The sequence below is a fragment of the Mastigoproctus giganteus genome, chromosome 11 (assembly GCF_048544385.1).
Source record: "Mastigoproctus giganteus isolate SK-2022 chromosome 11, ASM4854438v1, whole genome shotgun sequence".
NCBI lineage: Eukaryota > Metazoa > Arthropoda > Arachnida > Uropygi > Thelyphonidae > Mastigoproctus > Mastigoproctus giganteus.
The window spans coordinates 72,823,394-72,846,733 of record NC_143585.1 but is presented as its reverse complement, the minus strand read 5'-3'; the positions used below and the strand labels follow the sequence as shown (position 1 = coordinate 72,846,733).

General features: G+C 37.7%; 1 protein-coding gene across 2 annotated transcripts in view; it reads right to left on the bottom strand.

Moving 5' to 3' along the window:
• The window catches only part of Nprl2 (Nitrogen permease regulator-like 2), a 129,381-nt gene extending 106,544 nt beyond the window's left edge, over positions 1-22,837 (bottom strand). For both annotated transcript variants that reach the window (XM_090385048.1, XM_090385049.1), the window contains exons 1-3: positions 22,549-22,837; positions 20,604-20,695; positions 12,122-12,290 (exon numbers count right to left, since the gene is read on the bottom strand). In XM_090385048.1, coding sequence (XP_090241174.1) covers positions 12,122-12,290; positions 20,604-20,695; positions 22,549-22,641 — 354 coding nt within the window. In that variant the 5' untranslated portion in view covers positions 22,642-22,837. The remainder of the gene's footprint in view (positions 1-12,121; positions 12,291-20,603; positions 20,696-22,548) is intronic.
• Positions 22,838-23,340: the final 503 nt, after the last annotated feature.

Sequence of the window (23,340 nt, the reverse complement as noted above, 5' to 3'; positions counted from 1 at the left end):
CCTGGTTCAACTGCTTAGGGATATTGGACAGTTGCTGAGAGGAACAGCCCGAGCCCATTCAGAGATTGAAGTGTTTGAAGGGACTGTAACATCAGTTTGGATGGCCACTGATTTATGTTTTTGCGCAATACTGGCATATGTACGTTTAGTCATACTGGAATCAATTACTTTCGTTGCTTCTTGAAAACTTACTTTATTTTCTATCTTATATTTCACAATTTTTTTTTCAGTTTTTCCATTTGTTGCTGTTATTTGGTTTTTAGGAACATTAGCAACTAAGGCCATATTGCTCCAGGGATATGCAGTGGTCATTCTCTGACCTTTCTGCATCCTCCGTATTTGGTGGTCATGGGCTTGAGCCCCGGTCTAATCAAGAAGCATATGCTACGCACTGCTGCTACTGCCCACCTGGCTACGGAGATGCTTCCATTTGTCACATGTCCTTGAATAAGCAGGATGGTTGTCTTTACAGTTGGGGCAGGCCATTTCTTTTGCAGAGCAATCACTTTGAGTGTGATCAGAGGACCTACAATTAGAATTAGGGCAAACTTGGTTTCCTCTGCATGTCGTTTGAGAGTGGCCATACTTTTGACAATTAAAACATCTCAATAGATTAGGAATGTGGGACCTAACGCGGCAGAGCAGACAGCCTGCTTTTATTGATGATGGTAGATTTAGAGTATTGAAAGTGAAAATAATATTTCTTGTAGGTGCGAGTGTATTGTCTTTTTCAGTCATAATCCTTTTCACTGCAATGACATTTTGATTCTGAAGCTCTTGCGTTATCTCCTCCTCAGTGACATTCAATAGATCCCGGCTGGATATAACACCTTTGGATGTATTTAAGGTTGCATGTGGAGAAACCTTTACTGGAATTCCAGCAAAGTTTGTAAGTTTTAGTAGTTTCTTCGAATGTCTGCAGTTTATTGTCTCCACTAGTAGGTCCCCTGATTGCAGTCTCTTGACTGTCTTCGGAGATCCTGCCAGACTTTCCACGTGTTTCTGGATAAGGAACAGAGAGAGATTACTGAGGGGCTGATCTGCAAGGGAGTGCATTATAAGAAATGCAGGAAAACCTGTCACCGAGGAAGTGGTTTTCAACCTCTTGGGTTGTGACGTGTCATGTTCAATATCTAACTCTGGCCGAGAGCTTGTCAGCTCTAGAGGCGGAAACACATTTTGATCCATGTTTGCTCCTTTTGGTACTTGGAAGATTAGCTTTTCTGCCAACGAGGAGGCAGGAGCAGTGCCTGGTGTGACCAAGCGTAAAGTAGTAAGTGTTAATAATAGGAGTAAGAAAAATAAAAAAAGATGGTTTCTCTTTCTTGCTCTGTACAAGTACAGGCAGGCCTCGCATAATGCGAGTTCGATTAACGCAATTTTCAGTTAACGCTATTTGAAAAATTATACCATTTTTCACTTTACACAATGCAAATTTCCAGTTAACACGATTTTTTTTTTTTTTTATGCGATAGTTGAAAAAGATTTGAATCGCGCGTTAAGCTTACCACGAGTCGTACGGTCAATACACAAACGTTTGCCTGCTGCCCGCCTCGGTGTGTTCCATTAACCATTGGAAGAAGACGTGTTACTTGTTCGTCTCCTGCTAATAAAGTCAATGCACACTAAAAATTTGAATTTAAAAATTTAAAAATTTGAATTTTTATGTAAAACCCAAACACGAGATGTATTAGAACCTATAGTACGAAGATGAAAGAAGATATTTGTTGACATTGGACTTGAACTTCTGTAGACTGTAATTTTCAGGAAATACGTATGAAGGAAGGTTGTTGCAGAAAACGGCAGTTGAATGAATAAACGAGGAAGATCAAAAGTTGGTTCTGTGAGTTTGAAGCTGGACAGTAAATGGATGTTGGCTGGTGGTGGTGGCGGCACATGTTTGGACTGTTTGAAAGAGGGAGCGGGAATTATAGAAGCCAATTCAGAAGAACAGTGCCCATGGAAGTATCTGTAGAAGAGGCATGCAGCAGAAACAGTACGTCTATGAGACAGCGCGTGGAGAGACTCTGTTAGAGATGAATCATTAATTAACCTAACTGCCCTCTTCTGAATGGAATCAAGAAGCCTGAGAGAGGTTTTGGGGGGCACTATCCCAGATGTGGAAACAATATTCCATGGCAGGGCGGATTTGCGATTTATACAGAGTGAACAGCTGTTTGGAAGAATAGTAATGCCGAGAGTGAAAGAGAAAACCAAGTTTTTAGATGCAGAGGAAGCAATATTTGTGATGTGCTTGTGCCAAGAGAGAGTAGAAGTCAGGGCAATCCCCAAAAGAGATATATCATTTTGCCTAGAAATCCGAGTGTCACTAAAGAAAAGCATAGGGGCAAAAGAATCCTTTTTGAGAGATATAAGACAAGACTGAGTTTTAGAAGAGTTGAAATCAACTCAGTTGTCTTTGCCCCATTGGAGAATTACCTGAAGATTGGCATTTAAGGAATTGGTAGCAGATTTTCGAGAAGTTGAAGATGATTGAGCAGGGCAAGGTTTCTCAAAATGGAAAGTGGAATGCAATGTGCTATCACGGCAAAACTATGGATAGGATTTCCAGTCAATGGAAGAAGGTAATTAATATACAAGAGGAAAAGAGTGGGGGAAAGAACTGAACCTTGGGGGACAACGGCATTAATGGAGAAGTTAGAAGACAGAGAGCCATCTGCCATCACCCTCAGTGAGCAATCAGAGAGAAAACTGGATAACCAATTACTAAAAACAGTTGGCAACCCATAAGATGGAAGCTTGTTTACAAGACTTTTATGCCAAACATGATCGAAAGCCTTTGAGATGTCAAGAGCAACTACTTGTGTTTCACCAAACCTTTCCATTGAATTAGTCCATAAATGGGTAACATAAGCCAGAATATCACCAGTGGATCGACACTGATGGAAACCATACTGGCGATTGTTGATCAAACGAAAGGTTTATAGGTAGTTTAAGAGTTGGTGGTTAATTGGTTTCTCCATTACTTTAGAAAGAGTAGAAGTAATTGCAATGGGATGATAATAGAATGGGAGGGATTTGTCACCCTTTTTAGGAAGAATATGAGCAAATTTCCAAGCAGAAGGAAAAACACCTTTGGAATAAGAAAGTAAAAAAAAGGCGGCAAAGAATAGGAGTAAGTTCAGGAGCGCAGGTTTTGAGAACAAGTGGAGAAATACCATCAGGACCTGGAGCTTTCTTACCATCAAGATTCGTCAAATTCCTTCTGACATCCTTTTGAAGGAAGACCACAGGAGACATTGAATGGAACGTGTTAGGAATGGTGGGGTGTTTTACCAAGATCATTAATACATGAGTTGGAAGAAAAATAGGATGCTAGCAAGTCAGCTTTATCCTTGGCTGAAGTGACAAAAGAACCATCTGGTTTGGACAGAGGTGGGAGCAGAGATAGGCAAAAGTTGCGGCCAATAGCTTTGGCAAGAGACCAGAATGCTTGGCTACCATTAGGGCAAGAGCAAGTTTTCTACTCTTAGCCTGTTCAAACTCTAGTTTGGACTGATTAATAACTGCTTTACAATTGTTGCGAGCTTTGGTGTAGGCAGAAAATGAAACTGCAGAATTAGAAACAAGCCAATTACGATATGCAACATTCTTCTCTTGAACAGCCATAGCACATTTCTTGGAAAACAAAGGTTTCGATAAAGGACGAGATTTTAAAGTGGATTGTGGGATAAAGGATTCCGTTCCTGCAAGAATAATTTCACTGACACGATCTGAGCAAACGTTGACATCAGAAGTTTTGAAACAGTAATCCGACCAAGGAAAAGAAGAAAAGAAATCTCGCAGGTCATCCCATTTTGCATTCTTGTAATGCCAAACAACGTAAGGTTGGGAACTGCCATGAAATAAAGGCTCCATTGGAGAAGAGACAATCACCAAGTTGTGATCTGAAGTGCCTAAAGGACCTCTCACTTCGACCGTGTACTTAGAAGGGTTGTTTGTGAGAAAAAGATCAAGCATGTTGCCTGTATGATTAGGATTGTCCGGTATTCTTGTAGGTAAATGAACAATCTGTGTGTGAATTTTGCATTAGTAATTGCAAAAGCCTCAGCATCTCGACAGGTGGGTCGGTTTGACTAGAAAACAGAAGCCAGCTGGAGTTGTGAACATTAAAATTACCAAGGAACATTACCTCACTCTTAGGAAAGTTGGACTGGAGAAAATCAAGTTGCAAAGAGAGGAAGTCAAAGAGCTCCAGGTGATTAGTAGTTGGGAGAACAGTAGAAACAACAGATGAATTTGATACAATGAGGTAGAGAGATTTTAAGCCAGAGAAGATCAAAGAGAGGAGATTCCAAATTGCCAAGTCTCTGACAGGAAATATCAGAACAGACATATGCACAAGTACCAACTTTGAGGTGAAAGGAATCATACAGCGAAAAATTTGGGCATCTGAGATGAGCAGTCATTAAATCAACCGATGGGTAGTTGGTTGGTGGAACCGACTTCCATCACTTGTTGTTGAAGTTGATAGCCTAAACAAATTTAAAGCTCAACTGGACAGGTATTTCGAACGAACGGAGGGGTGAAATGGGAGTGGTGTGTGTGTTTTTTTTTTTTTTTTGTTTTTTTTTTGGCTGATGCTGAATAAGCTTGCTTTCTTGCATCATATGCCTCTACTAATGCTAATGCTAACTGAAATTCTGTCAGAAAAAGTATATGGGGTTTGGCAGACTGCAAGTGGAAATGGTCATCGCTGATATCAGAATTGAGACCACGTATATTTGTGAAATGAATTAGGAAGTGCTTGGGAAGTTGAGATCTTTTCGCAGATAAGCTTGCTCTATTAGATTAACAATTCTTGGTGTATATATTTTAGCATTAGCATTAGTAGAGGCATATGAGCAAGAAAGCAAGCTTATGCAGCATCAGCCAAAAAAAAAAAAAAAAAAAAAAAACCCTTTCACTTCACCCCTCCGTTCGTTCGAAATACCTGTCCAGCTGAGCCTTAAATTTATTTAGGCTATCAACTTCCACAACAAGGAATGGAAGTCTGTTCCACCAACCAACTATCCGCTGGCTAAAGGCAAATTTTCGCACATCAATCCTACATCTGTCTTTCCTCAATTTGAATTTATGACCTCTCAGGTGATTATTATGAGCAAGAGGAAGTATCCCATCAGCACTGAGCATGCTCAAACCATTCAAGGCTTTGTACACATCTATCAGATCACCTCGCCGGTGCCTAGTCTCAAGACACTATAATTTGCAAAACTTCAGCCTTTCTTCGTAAGAGCAACCCTTCGTTCCGTTCACTAACCTTGTTGCCCTTCTCTGTACTCGTTCCAGCAGCTCTACATCCTTCTTGAAATGAGGCCGCCAGACCTGTATACAGTACTCAAGGTGTGGCCTGACCATTGCCTTATACAAGGGAATAATCACCTCCCTATCCCTGCTAGAAAAATTCCTGTATATCATTGATAAGACACCATGAGCTACTCTTGCAGCCCATCTGCACTGCTCAGAGAACTTCATATCTGCCTGCACAATTACCTCCAGGTCCTTTTCATTCTCTACCACTGTCAGTGTAGTACCACAGAGTTGGTACGTTGCTTTGGGGTTGCTGTTTCCCATATGTAGTACTTTACATTTGTCAATGTTAAACTTCATTTGCCACCTCTCAGTCCATCTGCTCAACCTTTCCACATCTTGTTGCAGCAGCATATCTTCAGTAGCGTCCTTAACAACCCTGCCAACCTTTGTATCGTCTGCAAACTTGGACATTAAGCTTGATATAAGATCATCAATATTATTTATAAATACAGAAAACAACATTGGACCCAACACTGAACCCTCAGGGACTCCACTAATAACATTAGTCCATGATGAGCAGTGTCCATTAATTACCACTCTCTGTCTTCTGCCACTCAACCATCCCTTTATCCATAGCAACAATTTGCCACCAATGCCACCCTGCTCCAATCTGTGCAGCAGTCTTCCATGTGCAACAGTATCAAAAGCCTTTCTAAGATCCAAATATATAATATCAAAGTTATTCCCTGCATCCAATTCTTTTGTGACTAATAGTATCCAATCAAATTGGTCAGGCAAGACCTTCCCTTAACAAAACCATGCTGTGTCTGAGCTATAAGTGAATTCTTGTCAAGATGATCCTGCAGTGCTTTTTTAACCAGTGCATCCATTAATTTTCCTGGAACAAAAGTTAAACTCACAGGTCTATAATTACTTGTGTCAGCCTTTGATCCTCCTTTGTGAATTGGGGTTACATTTGCACATCTCCAGTCTGTGGATACTTCCCCTGAGTCCAAGGAAGCTCTCATAATTATGGCTAATGGACTGCTTACTTCCTTTGCTGCCTCCTTTAATATAACTGGATAGATCCCATCCACCCCAGGTGCCTTTCTTGTATTTATCTTCAACAATTTCTCCTCCACTTTACTCTCAATTATTACAAGATCATCTAGCTCACTACCAGTGTTTACTTCATCTATGGCATTCCCCTTCCTGAATAACTCCTCATGTGTGAATGTAGATGCAAAATATTGATTTAGTTTAGCTACCTGAGCAGGATCATCAACAGTTGAACCATCGATATCAAGTGGACCAATCTGATTCATCCCCTTCCTTCTAGAGTTTACATAGGTAAAGAACTCTGTTGTTTTTCTTTGCATCCCTTGCCAAAGATTTCTCGTAATCTGCCTTCGCCTGCCTAACCTCCTTTGTAACTTGGTTACAGATCAACTTATATCTATCATAGGCTTCTGTGTCACATGTTAATTTATATGTATCCCATGCATTTTTCTTCTCTGCCATATGTCTCATTAGTTCATCTGACATCCATTTAGGCCTGAACCTTGAACAATATTTCTTGGTTGGTATGTAAAGCCTAGTAGCTTCCAAAATAAGTTCTTTGAATGCTTTCCATTTTGAGTTTGCTGTTGGTAACATCATCAGTTGGTCCCACTGTATAGAATTTAAATACTGTCTCAGACCATCGTAGTCGCCTTTACGAAAGCAATAACCCTTCCCTTTACCTCCTTGAGTAAATCCCACTTCAGCACACTGTGATCACTGCCACCTAGTTGTTCTGTATCTGCAGATTCTTAATGCATGAAGAATCACTACTGATAATCAAATCAAGAATATTGCTCCCTCTAGCTGCCTCCTGAACATGCTGATTTAGAAAACAATCATCCAATAAATCCACAAAAGCCTTGCTAGTGTATGTGTGAGTGACCAACCCACAAATTCCAGTCAATATCTGGAAAATTAAAATTCTCCATTATAAGACTCTCTGATGTACTGGCCCACTCTATTTCCCTGTACAGTTTCTTATTATGCTCAGAGTCATTAGGCCTATAGCACACTCCTACTCTCAATTTTGATCTTCCAATGCTTATGGCACACCAAATTGACTGCACTGTCCAGCGATGTCGACTGGCTTCACTTCCTTGGATTTTATGTGTTTCTTAACTAATAGCATAACCCCTCCTCCCTTCCTATCCTGTCTATCCTTTCTGTAGACGTTGTACTCCCAAAATTCCAGTTCTGCATTACTTATATCTGTGTGACACCACATCTCTGATATCCCAACAATATCCGCCTTTGATGCTTTGGTAAATAAATTTGATGAATTTGAGGTATTGCTCAAACTCCTAGCATTGGTTTACATGCAAGTATACATGCACCTGTTCTTTTTCTTAACTACCTTAACACAACCCATGTGTTTACTTGTACCCCAATGATTCCCAGCAGTCTCTGAAATATCCTGCATTTTATTTTCCAAGCTGCTGCTCATTCCAATAGAAACAGTGCAAGAATCACTTTCACCTCTGCCAGTGGCTACTGTTAATCTATTAGTCCTTGTATCCCCCCAATATAGCAGTTTTCCGCCCCACCTAACACTGCCTCGATAACATCTGCAAACATTCTTGCACCCTTTCTATTTAAGTGTATCCCATCCCTGTAGAAGCAGTCTCTCCTGTTAACAAGTACAGACCAGGCTGAAAAAAATTCTACCCCTTGAGCCTTGCACAATCTTTGCAGGGCCGAATTGATGGACAGGGCTCTCATCATATACTCCCTTCTATCGTGTCTGGGTAGAATTGCAGACACTTTCAAATTCACGGCTTTTTTTCAACAGTGACCTGTACTTGTTAAGTAATTCCGCTGGTCTCCTACTCTTGATATCATTAGTGCCAACGTGTACAACTATATCACCTTTTGTGCCCTTAAAAGATGATATCCGCTCTACAACATCATCAACCTTTGCCCCCCTGGCAGACATACCCTGGTCCTGTCTGTTCCACCTATCCTTTTTACAAAACATGTTTTCCGTTTCCCTGACAATAGAGTCACCAACAACTACTAGTTCCTTTGGGACCAGCGCATTCTGCCTTGGGGGTTGCTGCTGTGTTGTGTGATGCCCAAGTGGAAGCTCTGGCGTTGGTGTGGGCAGCTGAGAGCTTGATGGTCCCCTCACTTTTAATCCTTCGAGGGCATCCACCCTGTCCTTCAAGCTCTCATATAGGCCCATAAAAACGCTGAGTTGTCGCCTGATTTCCTTACACTCCTTGCATCGCGCACATACAAAGACATCCCCCATGGAAATGTATTCAATAGTAAGAAAAATTGGGTGGGACATGCTGTATGAAGTAATGAAATTTTTGGATATGGCGTACACATGGTAAGAATATACTCAGATCCTTGACATAACGTGGCCTCAACAATGCTCCTTGTATACACACTACTTGGACTCCCTCCAGTCACTATCTGGCAGAGTAGAGATAGTAAGATTATATACTAGCTGATCTGGAAGCCTCCTACAGAGTTACCAATAGTTTTGGTCCGGCGTACTAACTAGTGGCCGGCATGTGAACACAGTTTTACTGTACCCTCAAAATGTATGGAATATTGGATCTTGCCACAATGTTCATCATAACATTGTGGTGATAATCAATAGACACTGCTCATCGTGGGCTAATGTTATTAGTGGAGTCCCTCAGGGTTCAATGTTGGGTCCATTAGTGTTTTCTGTATTTATAAATGATATTGATGATGGTATATCAAGCTTAATGTCCAAGTACTGACTGGTAACATAATAAAGTACTGCCTGATAACATAGAGGGGTGGCGTTCCTCCATGTGGTGTGGGCACCACTCCTCGACCCCTTCTTACGTTGGTTCACACTTGGGTGGTCACCCACCATTGTGAAGGTGCAAGCAGAGGATTTGGCTGTCACAGACCGTCCGGACTTCACCGAAATTGGGTCCACTTGACTTGAGTGTCACCCGAATATCAGTTCCATCAGCGTTTTAGACTCCCAGATAACAAGTACAGCTTGTCTGGCATATCTGAGAGAAGGTCTGTGACAACCTCAAGGACCATATAACAGTACATTCTCCTGAGTCTGCTGATTTCAAAGACACGAGACATATTGATATAAGATATATATTTTGGTAAATACATGCAATTAGTTTGAAGTGTTTCAAGACATCAAAGGTGGATAATGTTGGGATATCAGAGACATGGTGTCACACTGATATAAAGAATCCAGAATTGGAATTTGGGGAGTAGAATGTGAACATAAAGGATAGACAGGAGGAGTTATGCTGTGCTAAGAAACATAAAATCTAAGACAGTGCATCCAGTTGGCATTGGTGGACAGTGCAATGTTGAGTCAGTTTAGTGTGACATGAGCACTGGGAAACTGAAAATAAGGGTAGGAGTGTGTTATAGGCCTAATGACTATGTTGAGTACAATGAACAACTATACAGACAAATAGAGTGGGCCAGTAAATCAGAATGCTTTATAATGGAGGATTTCAACTTTCCAGATATTGACTGGCTCTTGTGAGTTGGTCACTTGCACACTAGCAAGTCTTTTGTGTTTATTGGATGATTATTTTCTACAGCAGCATGTTCAAGAGACAACCAGAGGGAGTAATACTCCTGATCTGATTATCATCAGTGATTGTTCGTCATAAAGAATTTGCAGATAAAGGAACCACCAGGTGGTAGTGATCACAGTGTACTGATGTAGAATTTACTCAAAGATGTAACTACCATCAGCGGTAAAGAAAATGGTTTTTGCTTTTGTAAAGGCGGCACAGTGGTCTCAGAGATTTTTTAAATTCTATGCAGTGAGACCAACTCACATGCTACCAACCGTAAATTCTAAATGGGAAGCATTCAAGGAATTAATCTTGGAAGCTACTAGGCTTTACATATCAACTAAGAAATACTGTTCAAGGTTTAGGCCTAAATGGATGTCAACTGAAATAATGAGACTCATGGCAGAGAAGAAAAATGCATGGGATACATATAAATTATCAGGATACACAGAAGCCTATGGCAGATATAAGCTGGTCAGCAAGTCACAAAGGAGGTTAGGCAAGCGAAGGCAGATTGTGAGAAATCTTTGGCAAAGAATGAAAAGAAAAACAGCAAAGACTTCTTTACTTATGTAAACTCTAAGAGGAAGGGATAAATCAGATTGGTCCACTTGACAGTTCAGCCGTTGATGATCCTGCTCACATAGCTGACAAATAATGAGTATTCTGCATTGACATTCAGAGCAGTTATTTAAGGAGGAGAATGCCAGAAGTTTATCAAACACTAACAGGGAGCTAAAGGATTTTGTAATAACTGAGAGCAAAGTGAAGGAGAAATTGTTGAAGTTAAACATAAGAAAGACACCTGAAGTGGATAGGATCTATCCAGTTATATTAAAGGAGACAGCAAAGGAAGTAAGAAACCCATAACTAGGAAACCAACCAAAATCATAAGCATAACATAAGTTCATTATTTAAAAAAACCACTTTATGTCTTATAGCGTTTGTATATTATAATTACATACTCATAACATATGCATTAGAATATTATTTAAAAAATAAAAATTTTAAAGTACATATATATACAACTTATTTCTGGTGTGTAAGTGGGGGGGGACAGGTATATATGACACTAATATTAGTTGGAGGAGGAGAATAAGGTTAAAGATAGAGCTATTGCGTCATCAGTATCAGACTCGTCTTCTAGCTCTAAAATAGCTAAAGTGGAAGGCCTATAGAAGTATGGTGCTGAAGATGGAGGTGGTGCAGGTGGTACCGAAGGTGGAGTCAGAAAATTTGCAAATTGAGGAGGTAGTTCAATTTTTTTCAAGAATTTATCTATGGAGGTTTGAATGAATGCCTTCTTTTTCTCACAGAAAACTTTAAAGGCTAAGAGCTTTTTGCATATTGTTTTATTCATTCTTTATCTTTTACTATTGTATTCACAGTGGATGTTGCTAGCCTAAAATTGAATTCGTTGTTATTGTTTCCTCACCTTCGTACATTTTCACAAAAAAACCCATACACAGTTATCTGCAAGGCAGAGCAGTAGTATAGGTAATGGAGAGTAAAAATGAGAAGAAAGTTTAACGAGAAGGTCCCTTTTTAGCTATCTACAAGTCGTTGCAATGTTATTGTCTTGCATTCTTGGAGAGTTCCCACTGGAGACTGAGCTCTAGGTATCTTTGAACTCACCAATTACAATTGATTGCTGCATGGGACATTTTTTATTTTATTTATTTTTTACGTAAGTTGGATTTCCATAAATTGAGTTATCTGTAAGTCGGGGAGCACCTATATCTATATGCTTAGTTAGTCAGATGTTTAATATCAGGAGCTAGGAATTTAGGAATGGATGCATTCTAACACTTAAGTGTAGTTAATGTTAGGTAAATAAAATTTGAAATGCTGCATCCATTAGTAATCATTTGGATGAACTATTCTATTAAGCTACATAAGTAAGCAAGATAGAAATTCTTTGCTTTCCATATCTACAACTGAAAAGTTTCAGCTCGAAGATTGAAAGGCAAATATTCTCTGGTATATGCAAATGTCTAGGAGATTTGAAAACTGTTAAAATAAAGCAAGGGAAACTTATTAGTCCATGAATGGTTTTAGAAAAATACCAGCTCACAGACATAAAATTTCCACATATTCCCAAATTTGGAATTTTGAGAAGTTTAATTGCTGTTTATGGGAGAAATTGTAGCTAGACAGATGGATAAGAGAAGTATTCCAAAGATTATTTATTAACAATTCTAAACACCATTAATAAGTTAATATATTAATAAATATAAATATCCTACCTCTAAATTAACTAGATAATTTGCCAACTTTCTGACAATAGGTTCATACTGAAAAGTTCTCATCCAGGCATCACAGACAAAACAGAGATTGAAAATAAGTCTGTTTCTAACATACTTAGCATTGTCAATTCCAACAGGATAACCAATGATTTTATAATTAAAGGCATTTCTAGAAGAGAAATAAACCTTAATGTACTGACAATAAAATTATATTAAATATAACAAAATGGACAGTAGAAGAAAAATAAATTATAGAGGATTATCCATAGAAAACATCTTAGATTTGGGTGAAACATATAAGCTGGACAATCAACAAAAGAATATTTACATCAGCTGGTAGACCACTCAATCTACAAAATTAGTAGATGCCTTCCTGCTGCAAAACAATGATTACTTTTTAGTTAATATGTTAACTAAAAAGTTAAACTTTTTACTAGAAATAAATTTTTGTAATAAAATATAGGCTGCACCAGGAATTAAGTAAGTTCCTATTTTTGTAGGTATGTCAAAATCTTATCATACAGTGTGTATTTCTATAATACACATCTGTATGCTACCAGCATAGCTTATGTCATTTAATGATTGAGTTCCCATTCATTTCTTTTTGTTCAACTTTTTAAGCAGAATTCGCTTGATAAAGATTTCAAAAACGAGAGGTTGGTCATCAGGACTGGTTCAGCACATTAAATATCCTATCATTGTGTCTCTTGAAAATAAATGAATGTTATAATACAATAATATTTCACTTAGAGCTTATAAACGAATGCCAAGAAATGCTGGTTATTTTGTTATATATATTGCTACATACTACTTAATGGATCAATAAAAGGGACTTAAAGCTAAGTAATATTCATTCAAACGAAGTGAATGTATGCCATAATTAGCATTAGCATTAGTAGAGGCATTTGATGCAAGAAAGCAAGCTTATGCAGCATCAGCCAAAAAAAACCCGCTCCCATTTCACTCCTCCATTCGTTCCAAATACCTGTCCAGCTCAGCCTTAAATTTATTTAGGCTATCAACTTCCGCAACAAGGAATGGAAGTCTGTTCCACCAACCAACTACCCGCTGGCAAAAGACAAACTTCCACGTATCTTTCCTACATCTGTCTTTTCTCAATTTGAATTTATGCCCCTCAGATGATAATTCTGAGCAAGAGGAAGAATTACATTAGCATTGAGCATGCTCAATGCTGATGGGATTCTTCCATCATTCAAATCTGACTGAGGTGTATAAAACCATTCAAGGCTTTATGCACCTCAGTCAGATCACCTCGCAGGTGCCTAGTCTCCAGACACTGTAATTTGCAAAATTTAAGCCTTTCTTCGTAAGAGCAGCCTTTTGTTCCATTCACTAATATTGTTGCGGTTCTCTGTACTCGTTCCAACAGCTCTATATCCTTCTTAAAATGAGGTCTCCAGACCTGTATACAGTACTCAAGGTGTGGCCTGACCATTGCCTTATACAAGGGGATAATCACTTCCTTAATCTTGCTAGAAAAATTCCTGTGTATCATTGACAAGATACTATGAGCTACTCTTGCAGACCATCTGAACTACTCAGAAAACTTCATATCTGCCTGCACAATTACCCCCAGGTCCTTTTCGTTCTCTACCACTGTCAGTGTAGTACCACAAAGTTGATACGGGTTACTCTGGGATTACTGCTTCCCATATGTAGTACTTTACATTTGTCAATGTTAAACTTCATTTGGCACCTCTCAGCCATCTGCTTAACTTTTCTAGATCCTGTTGCAGCAGCGTATTGTCATTAGTGTCCTTAACAACCCTGCCAACCGTCATATTGTCTGCAAACTTGGACATTAAGCTTGATATCATCAATATCATTTATATATTATAAATGATATTGATGGTATATATTATACTTCCAATGCCACACTGCTCCAATTTGTTCAGCAGTCTTTCATGTGCAACAGTATCAAAAGCCTTTCTAAGATCCAAATATATGATATCAAAGTTATTCCCTGCATCCAGTTCCTTTGTGACCACATCACAGTATTCAATCAAATTGGTCAGGCAAGACTTTCCCTTAACAAAACCATGCTGTGTTCGAGCTATAACTGAAGTCTTGTCTAGATGATCCTGCAGTGCTTCTTTAACCAGTGCCTCCATTAATTTTCCTGGAACAGAAGTTAAACTAACAGGTCTATAATTACTTGTGTCGTCCTTTGATCCTCCTTTGTGAATTGGGGTCAGATTTGCACATCTCCTGTCCATGGGTACCTCCCCTGAGTCCAAAGAAGGCTCTCATAATTATGGCTAAGGTTTTGCTAACTTCCTTTACTGCCTCCTTCAATATAACTGGATAGAACCCATCCACCCCAGGTGCCTTTTTTATGTTTATTTTCAACAATTTCTCTTCCACTTTCCTCTCAGTTATTACAAAATCATATAGCTCACTGCCAGAGTTTAACTCACCTCTGGCATTCCCCTCCCTGAATAACTCCTCATGGGTGAATGTAAATGCGAAATACTTATTTAGTTTGTCAGATTCGTCCAATCTGATTCATCCCTTTCCTTCTAGAGTTTACATAGGTAAAGAACTCTGTTGTTTTTCTTTGCATCCTTTGCCAAGGATTTCTCATAATCTGCCTTTGCCTGCCTAATCTCCTTTGTGACTTGGTTACAGACCAGCTTATATCTATCATAAGCGTCCATGTCACTCATTAATTTATATGTATCCCATGCATTTTTCTTCTCTGCCATATGTCTCATTAGTTCATCTGACATCCATTTAGGCCTAAACCTTGAACAATATTTCTTAGTTGGTATGTAAAGCCTAGTAGCTTCCAAGATTAATTCTTTGAATGCTTCCCATTTTGAATTTGCTGTTGGTAACGTCATCAGTTGGTCCCACCATATAGAATTTAAATACTGTCTCAGACCACTACAGTCACCTTTACGAAAGCAAAAACCCTTCCCTTTACCCCTGATGGTAGTTACCTCTTTGAGGGGCTCACATCTAGTGAGTATGGGCTTGGCACACCCAGGGTCCTGAGCTGGATATCATCATTCTTCTTTTTCTTGGTGATTCCTCTCTCTCTCTCTCTCTCTCTCTCTCTCTCTCTCTCTCTCTCTCTCTCTCTCTCTCTCTCTCTCTCTCTCTCGGGGTAATTCAAAATTTTTTTTTTTTTTTTTTTTTTTGGCTGGTGCAGCATAAGCCTCAGGCTTCCTTGCACTCTATGGCTAATAATAATAATAATAATAATAATAATAAATCCCACTTCAGCACACTGTGATCACTGCCACCTAGTGGTTCCTTTATCTGCAGATTCTTAACGCATGAAGAATCATTACTGATAATCAGATCAAGAGTATTACTTCCTCTAGTTGCCTCCCGAACATGCTGATGTAGATGATTTACTGGCCCACTCCATTTCCCTGTACAGTTTCTTATTATACTAATCACAGTCATTAGGCCTACAACACACTCCTACTCTCAATTTTGATCTCCCAATGCTTATGTCACACCAAACTGACTCGACACTGCACTGTCCAGCGACGTTGACTGGCTTCACTTCCTTGGATTTTATGTGTTTCTTAACTAATAGCATAACCCCTCCTCCCTTCCTATCCTGTCTATCCTTTCTGTACACATTGTACTCCCCAAATTCCAGTTCTGCATTCCTTATATCTGTGTGACACCACGTCTCTGATATCCCAACAATATCTGCCTTTGATGTTTTGAGCAATACCTCAAATTCATCAAATTTATTTACCAAACTCCTAGCATTGGGGTACATGCAAATATACATGCACCTGTTCCTATTCTTAGCTACCCTGACACAACCCATGTGTTTACTTGTAATTGTTACCATTATATCAGAATACTGCTGATCTCTTATAAGAAGTGTTTAATTTCAGTCTCAATCTGCACTTCTGATTATATTTTAACTGAAAGGTGCATTGGCTAAAAAAAAATCCATTTTGGTGTACAAAGTGCAGCACGTGCATAAAATACCAGTGTTGAAGACTAAATGCACAAGGCATAATATGTTGTGGGTTGAAATTAACTATATAATATCAGTGTAAATACACCATAGTTTCCCCATAAGTTTAATTACATAGGTAGTGTATCGACATCATTTGATTTTATCTCATATTGTGGCTACATTCACAACGAGATACCAGATATTGCACTACTTCGAATAAATAATGCTTCTCTAGTAGAGGAGACTACTGTTATTTTTTCTCAGTGGTGGTACCACTGGTATCTCATTGTGAAGGTAGCCACAATATGAGATAAAATCAAACAATGTTGTTACACTACTTATGTAGTTAAACTTATGGGTAAACTATGGTGTATTTACACCGATATTATATAATAAAATACCAGTGCGCAAATTTGATTTGTTTTCTTTAATTTTGCTTGCTCTGTGATGCTGTGCTTTCAAGGTGAGGAATTTTTGAGGAATATTTGAAAAAAATTTTTTTCTAGATAATGAGACTACTGTTTCTAAATGTTTTTGTTCTTGTTATTAGGGTCAGAAAAAATAATATAATTCCTAAACACATCATTAAAACTACTTCCTGCCTTTTTTCCCAAAAATACTGAGCCATGCACTTGTGACTTTTTTTGCTATACCCTCTGCACAGCTAAATTGATGTTATTTGGTTTTTAGGAGCATTAGCAACTAAGGCCATATTGCTCCAGAGATATGCAGTGGTCATTCCCTGACCTTTCCGCATCCTCCGTATTTGGTGGTCACGGGCTCGAACCCCGGTCTAATCAAGAAGCGCACAGCACAGCTAAATTGAATTGCTAATCAACTGCCTAGTTCAGAAAGACATAATATGACATATAAGGTTATTAAAATATATCATGTTTTTATATATATACAGCAGGCCCTCGTTATAATGCGGTTCACTTTATGCTGATTCGCTATAACGCTGTTCTTATAATATAACCCGTATTTGACTATAATGCTGTCGCATATCACTATAACGCTCTTTTACAGATTGCATTTTTGGAATATTTAAAGAAATCGTTTCATTTGATGGAGTCAATAGCTTGAAAATGAATATCAAAACAGCATTAAAATGTTTCCCACGCAGACTGGAGAAATTTTTCCACACTCAGTGAAATTTTCTCGCACGCTAATTTAATTGCAGTAAAGTGACTTGTTATGTAGTTCCCATATCAACAATTTAAGAAATGATCAAGTATATTGCTTGTAATATTTGCGTTATATGCGTTTATCCTAAGTCTAGTCATCACTCATTACAGTATTAGACATCGTGCGTAACAGACAGTTTACTCGAACATTATATCATAATTAATGCAACCAACACAGTTACATTTTCGAAGAGTTAATAATGGCGGATAAGAATGAAAAAGCAACATCTGGACGCAATGCAAAGACTATAAATGTAAGAAAAAGACTGAATTTGAAAATTAAATTATACATGTTTTGAAGCGAATCAATTGCAGTCAACGACAAGCAGATGTGTGCCATATTTTAGGACTGGCAAGTTTAACTGTAAGAACAATTATAAAAAATAAAGAATTAATTTTAGCAGCAGGAAAGACACCTGTTCCACTGCAAGCAACCAGGGCTAGGCCGGCTATTAGGATTGAAATGGAGAGACTAATTTTATTGAAGATAATATCCAACGCAGAATTCAGTTAAGTTAAATATTATATAAAAAAAAGAGAGAGAGAGAGAGAGAGATTAGTTAATGTAGATGATCTGAAGAAAACTAACCTAAAAAAAAAAAAAAAAAAAATATGAAACCATTTAAAACTAGTAAGGGTTGGCTGAATAGATTTAACATCCAGGGAGAAGCCACAAGTGCAGATCAAGGAGCTGAAACTTTCAAAAAAGAACTTGTTAAAATTATTGAAGAGGGGTATTATGTGTTATACTTTTCAACAAGTTTTTAACATAGATGAAGCAGGACTTTTTTGGAAACGAATGCCTAAAAGAAGTTTCATATTGAAAGAAGAAAAAAAAAACATGCCAGGTTTCAAAGCAGCGAAGGATCGGTTGACTTTATTGTTGGGTGGTAACGCTGCGGGGGATTTAGAATTAAAACCCCTTTTAGTTTACCAGGAAGAGCGGCCAAAGTACAACCCAAAATCGACACATTTTTCATGATTAAATTCATCAATTCAACATTTAAATCAATTAAAATCATGATTTTAATTGGAATTTTAAGTTTAATTTTGATACATAAGTAGTTACCACATAATTATATACGTATGTAATGCAGAATATTTTATATGTACAAATATTTGATTATTAAATATTTTGACCAGCATTTGTGCATGTTTTCACTGCTGTTTATTATTTATTAGGAAATATCCTATGGCACCGACCGCAACTCACAAATACATATGTTACCTTATGGGAATGCGGCGCTCGCTTAGCACGGATTCACTTAGTGCTCTGTTTTTCCAGAACGAATTATCAGCGTTAAGCGGGGGTCACCTGTAATATATTATCTATATATTTAATATGGAAGCCGTTTTCTTTCAACAGTCAATGTGAATGATACACTTAACTGATCGGGCTGGAAGTGGTCTCAAATTGAAGATATTTCTTCCTAGGTGTGCAGAAAGTTGTTAAAAATTTAAAAATTCTGAATAGTTTTATTTTACGGAACAGGCCAGTTTTGTAGTACAAACAAGAATAGTTCAACATTCACGTCGTAGATGGAGCCACAGGAAGATGTTAACTGTTAAAAAAACAGTTAACATCTGTTGTATAAGTTGATAGCTTAAATAGATTCAAGGCAGAACTAGACAAACATTTGGAGCAAGTGGATGGGTGAAATGAGAAGGGTTTTTTTTTTTTTTGCACCATGTGCCTTTACTAATGCTAATGCGGATAAAACAGGTTTATATTGGAAAAAATGCCTGATCACACATATTTCCAATGCTGAAAGACTGTGCCTGGCTTTAAGGCAGCGAAAGATTGGCTAACACTTCTGTTTGGTGTTAATATGGAGGGTCATAAACTGAAACCTGTGTGTATTTACCACTATTAAAACCCTCATGCCCTTAAAAGTTATAACAGATCATACATGCCTAGATGCAAGAGTTACTCTCATAGGCCTATTATCGCATTTTCAGTGATTATTTACATTACGTGGGAATTCAAACTGCGCCAGAATTAAGAAGTCACTGTATTAGGGGTTAACTGTACACATAATAAAAGCTGTGTTTAATTGAAGTTTTTCTTCCATACACTTATTGGTTTTGATACATTATTCTTAGATTGGCACATTCTGCTAACAAAGGCTACCCATCGTCTGATAGAGTAAATCTTGAAACAGTTCTCGTGGAAGAGCTCTTAGTTGTAGATAAATGGCACATTTACCTTTTGGTCATGTCATCTGAAATGCAAACATAAGCCCAAACCTTTGATTGGCTTGGGTTTATGTTTGCATTTCTGCACTATCACTAAGGGTACAAAAGTGTCCCAAAAAACAGAAATAGCATCTAGGAGGTGCATACAATTTTTGAAATCTTATTCTTATTTTTTTATAAATACATCTTGTAATCTTGGAATATATTTATTTACTAAAAGAAAATACACAAAGTTCAAAATTAAAGCATATGTGAAAAAAATAAGTACATTCTTTGAGAAAGTAAGGTTAGTTCCTCAAGGAAAAACGACTCATCCCACCATACAGTCTACTTTTGATATTGTAATGTATCCTCACACCTGTAAGATATATGCTCAATGCACAATCACACATATGAATAGCATTAATGACAAAACTGATGACTAAATGCACAGCACAGCTAAGCAAATACGAATGTGCAGCCTGTGGACATGTTTGCATGACAAGAGAACCTAACAGTTAACATTTACATATATAGAATTTAAATTTAATTAGACTAGGCATCTGCCACGTGATCAGATTGAGAGGTATAAGGCCTTGAATGGTTTGAGCAAGCTCAATGCTGATGGAATTCTTCCTCTTGCTCATATTCTGCACCTGAGTGGGCATAAATTCAAATTGAGGGAAGACAGTTGTAGAATAGATGTACAGAAATTTGCCTTTAGCCAATGGATGGTTAATTGCTGGAACAAACTTCCATCTGTCGTGGAAGTTGACAGCTTAAATAAACGAAGGCTGAACTAGACAAACTTTTGGAGTAAATGGATGGGTGAAACGGGGAAGGATTTTTTCTTTGACTGATGCTTGCTTTCTTGCATCATATGCCTCTTCTAATGCTTATGTAAATTTGGAGATTTATGGTACCTAAAGGAAATTAAGACTAATATTATTCACACAGATTTATGTGAGAGTAAGAGAGAGCGAGAGAGAGAGAGAGAGAGAGAGAGAGAGAGAGATGTATACAATGTTACAAAATTATCGGAAAGTTAACAGTAAGGAATTTATCTTCTGTACTGTCAGTTTAGGTACTGTATTAGCAGTAATAATGTATTTTTGGCAAATACAGGTTTTATGCTACACACCAACAAGAAACTTATTATCACAATACTTACACTGTTATTAGCTTCCCTTGTAATTCTGGTTTTGGTATAATATAAACACTAAGATTATCAAAGACTTCTTTAGAAAGAGAATCTTTTGGGACCTGTGATAAAGAACAAAAAAAAGGACACAGTTCAACAAATTTCTTCGTTAATAACATAAAGTATTGAATATAAAACAGTAAAATAAATACATGGTGTGTCTGTTTTAATATTAGTTAGTTGTCTTCTGTCCTATATATTTTACAGAACAGAAAATAGCTAACTAATGTCTATAAAAGAAAAATGTCATTTCACACAGCACTGATTTCTCATGTTGCAATCATGAGTTGCCTTGTGTTAAACTACATATAAAACTGGAACCATATCTATGAGATGTATAAAGCTTTTCATATATGCAAGGACTAAAGGACTTAATTATATGCAGAAATGATAAATTGGATATACATTTTCATATAGAATGCTTTAATTTACTGAACTATTTTACACACTAAGTTTCCCAACTTGCTTATTGGCATTAATTTGCCAATACCAGTATAAACTCTTGGGCTCTCTTGTCAGTGGCTCATAATTCCAGAAATGATATCTATATAATAGTTATTAACACAGTGCCATAAAGTATGGAAAGAAAGTGGAGGAATGAAAAAGGGAATAAGCACCTATAGTCCTATTAACAAAGAGGCAATATAATGGAGATACAGATTGGATGGAGTGGGCTACTTTTGGGAACATACTGGCTAAAAACCATAGTTTTTCTCTTGGTTACTAGTCTCATTGAGCACTCAAAAGGAATATATATATACATTTTTCTGAGGTAGGGGTGTGTGTGTGTCTGTTGGGAGGACATTTCCATGGAAGTGAGCCAATGTTATCTCTGACACTGAACTGATACAGGATTAAGAAGATTGTGGCCTGGGTGGAAGACAGTTGGGAAGTAGACCATTATGTTTCTGAATTCAGGGTTCTGTTTCTGTGAAGCCTCTAGGAAGGAGATTACGGTGCTGATGTCAGGACTACATGGATGAATACAACACAAGTTCATGACTTCCTTGCTTACTCTCAAACAAAAATCATAGATAATCATTACAGATGATTTCAACCTGCCAGATCAAAAATATTAAGCAGTGAGGGTGAACCTTTTCTGGCACGCATACCAAAAAAAAAAAAAAGTAATTACATGGGAACATAATGTTCCCATGTAATTACTTTTTTTTTCCTGTTAAATATCAAGTATTTAATAGAAAAACAGTTTGCACTAAAGTTGTCTTAGTTTTCACTGACTCTTCCTTTATCTATGCCAATGGTCATTACTTAGCATGTTAGTATCAAGCACACACTATACCTCATCATCACCCATGATTCTGATAGAGTGAAGAACTGTCAGTTCTTCACTCTATAGTATAGTATAGGTACCATTAACTGGGAGTGAGAGTGGAGTGTTTGGATGGATGATTAAAAGTGAGATCTCAGTCGTTAAAGGTGAGTGTGGGGGGTTTTAATTTCAGAAAAGGAGACTATGATTCGAATATGCTATTTGACCTCCGTCAACTAGTTACTAGGAGAACAGCATGAGTAGAGATTAATTTACCCCAGGGGCTCACATCTGGTGAGTATGGGCTTGGCACACCCAGGGTATTGAGCTGGATATCATCATTCTTCTTTTTCTTGGTGATTGCCTTATACTTCTGACTCTTGTTATTTCTTTATTTCTCCCTCTCTCTCAGAAAAATTTTTTTGGCTGATGCAGCAAAAGCCTCAGGCTTCCTTGCACCATATAGCTAATAATAATACAGGAAAATTATGAATTACTTAATTACTGAAATAAAACAGTGACAGTCAAATTCCAGGTAAGCACGATGGCCGTTCAAGATACTGAAGGTTTTTTTTTACTGGTTATGCTTTGCTAAATATAGATCTTAATTCTATTATGAAACATTACAAAGTTCAAAGAGACTACCTGATAAGTGATTTTCGGCCCAGCTGTAGGGTGAAACTCACTATAGAATATGCATTGTATTTTACTCTCGGTCGTTTGATATCCACGCATCATTATTCCTAATTAGGAACACTTGAAATAACATGTAAACTACAGAATTTAAGTTCATCCAAATTTTAAAAAATGACGTTATTTTCCCGAGACAAGATCTTACTACCCTGTGCCCAAACCAACACAAAACCCCGCGTCTCCACTCATTTTGTTAAAAATCTACAACAGCTCCCCTTTCTGACAGGTAATTTTTCGTAAAATTGCGTACAAATTACTCAACCATCAAAACCACTTTGAGTTGAACTTTTGAAAGTCATTACAAGCAGGTGAAAACGATATTATACGGGAAAGCACTAACTATACATTAAAAATAATTACAATGAAAGTAAATAAAAGTTTAGGGCAGAAAGCCTCAAACTATCACATTATTTAGTACAATTGCATCATTACTACGCAATTGAGTGACTAACATATAGGTCAGTGCAAAAGCATCATTTTAACGTAGCCATCTACCAAAGTAGTTAAATTAATTAATTAAATTGGCATCGTTTTGGTTAGATCTCATATTGTGAATGCCTTCACAACAAGTTGCCATAGTATTGTACTAACTCGAATAAGTAACACTTCATCAGTGGAGAAGCCTACTGTTACTTATCCTTAGCGGATACCACCACTCAGACGGCACTGTTTCAAAGCTTGTTGGCTTCTCCTCGGTGGATGGGTAGGTGCCCTGGTGTTGCAATAGTGAAAACCCAGTTTTGA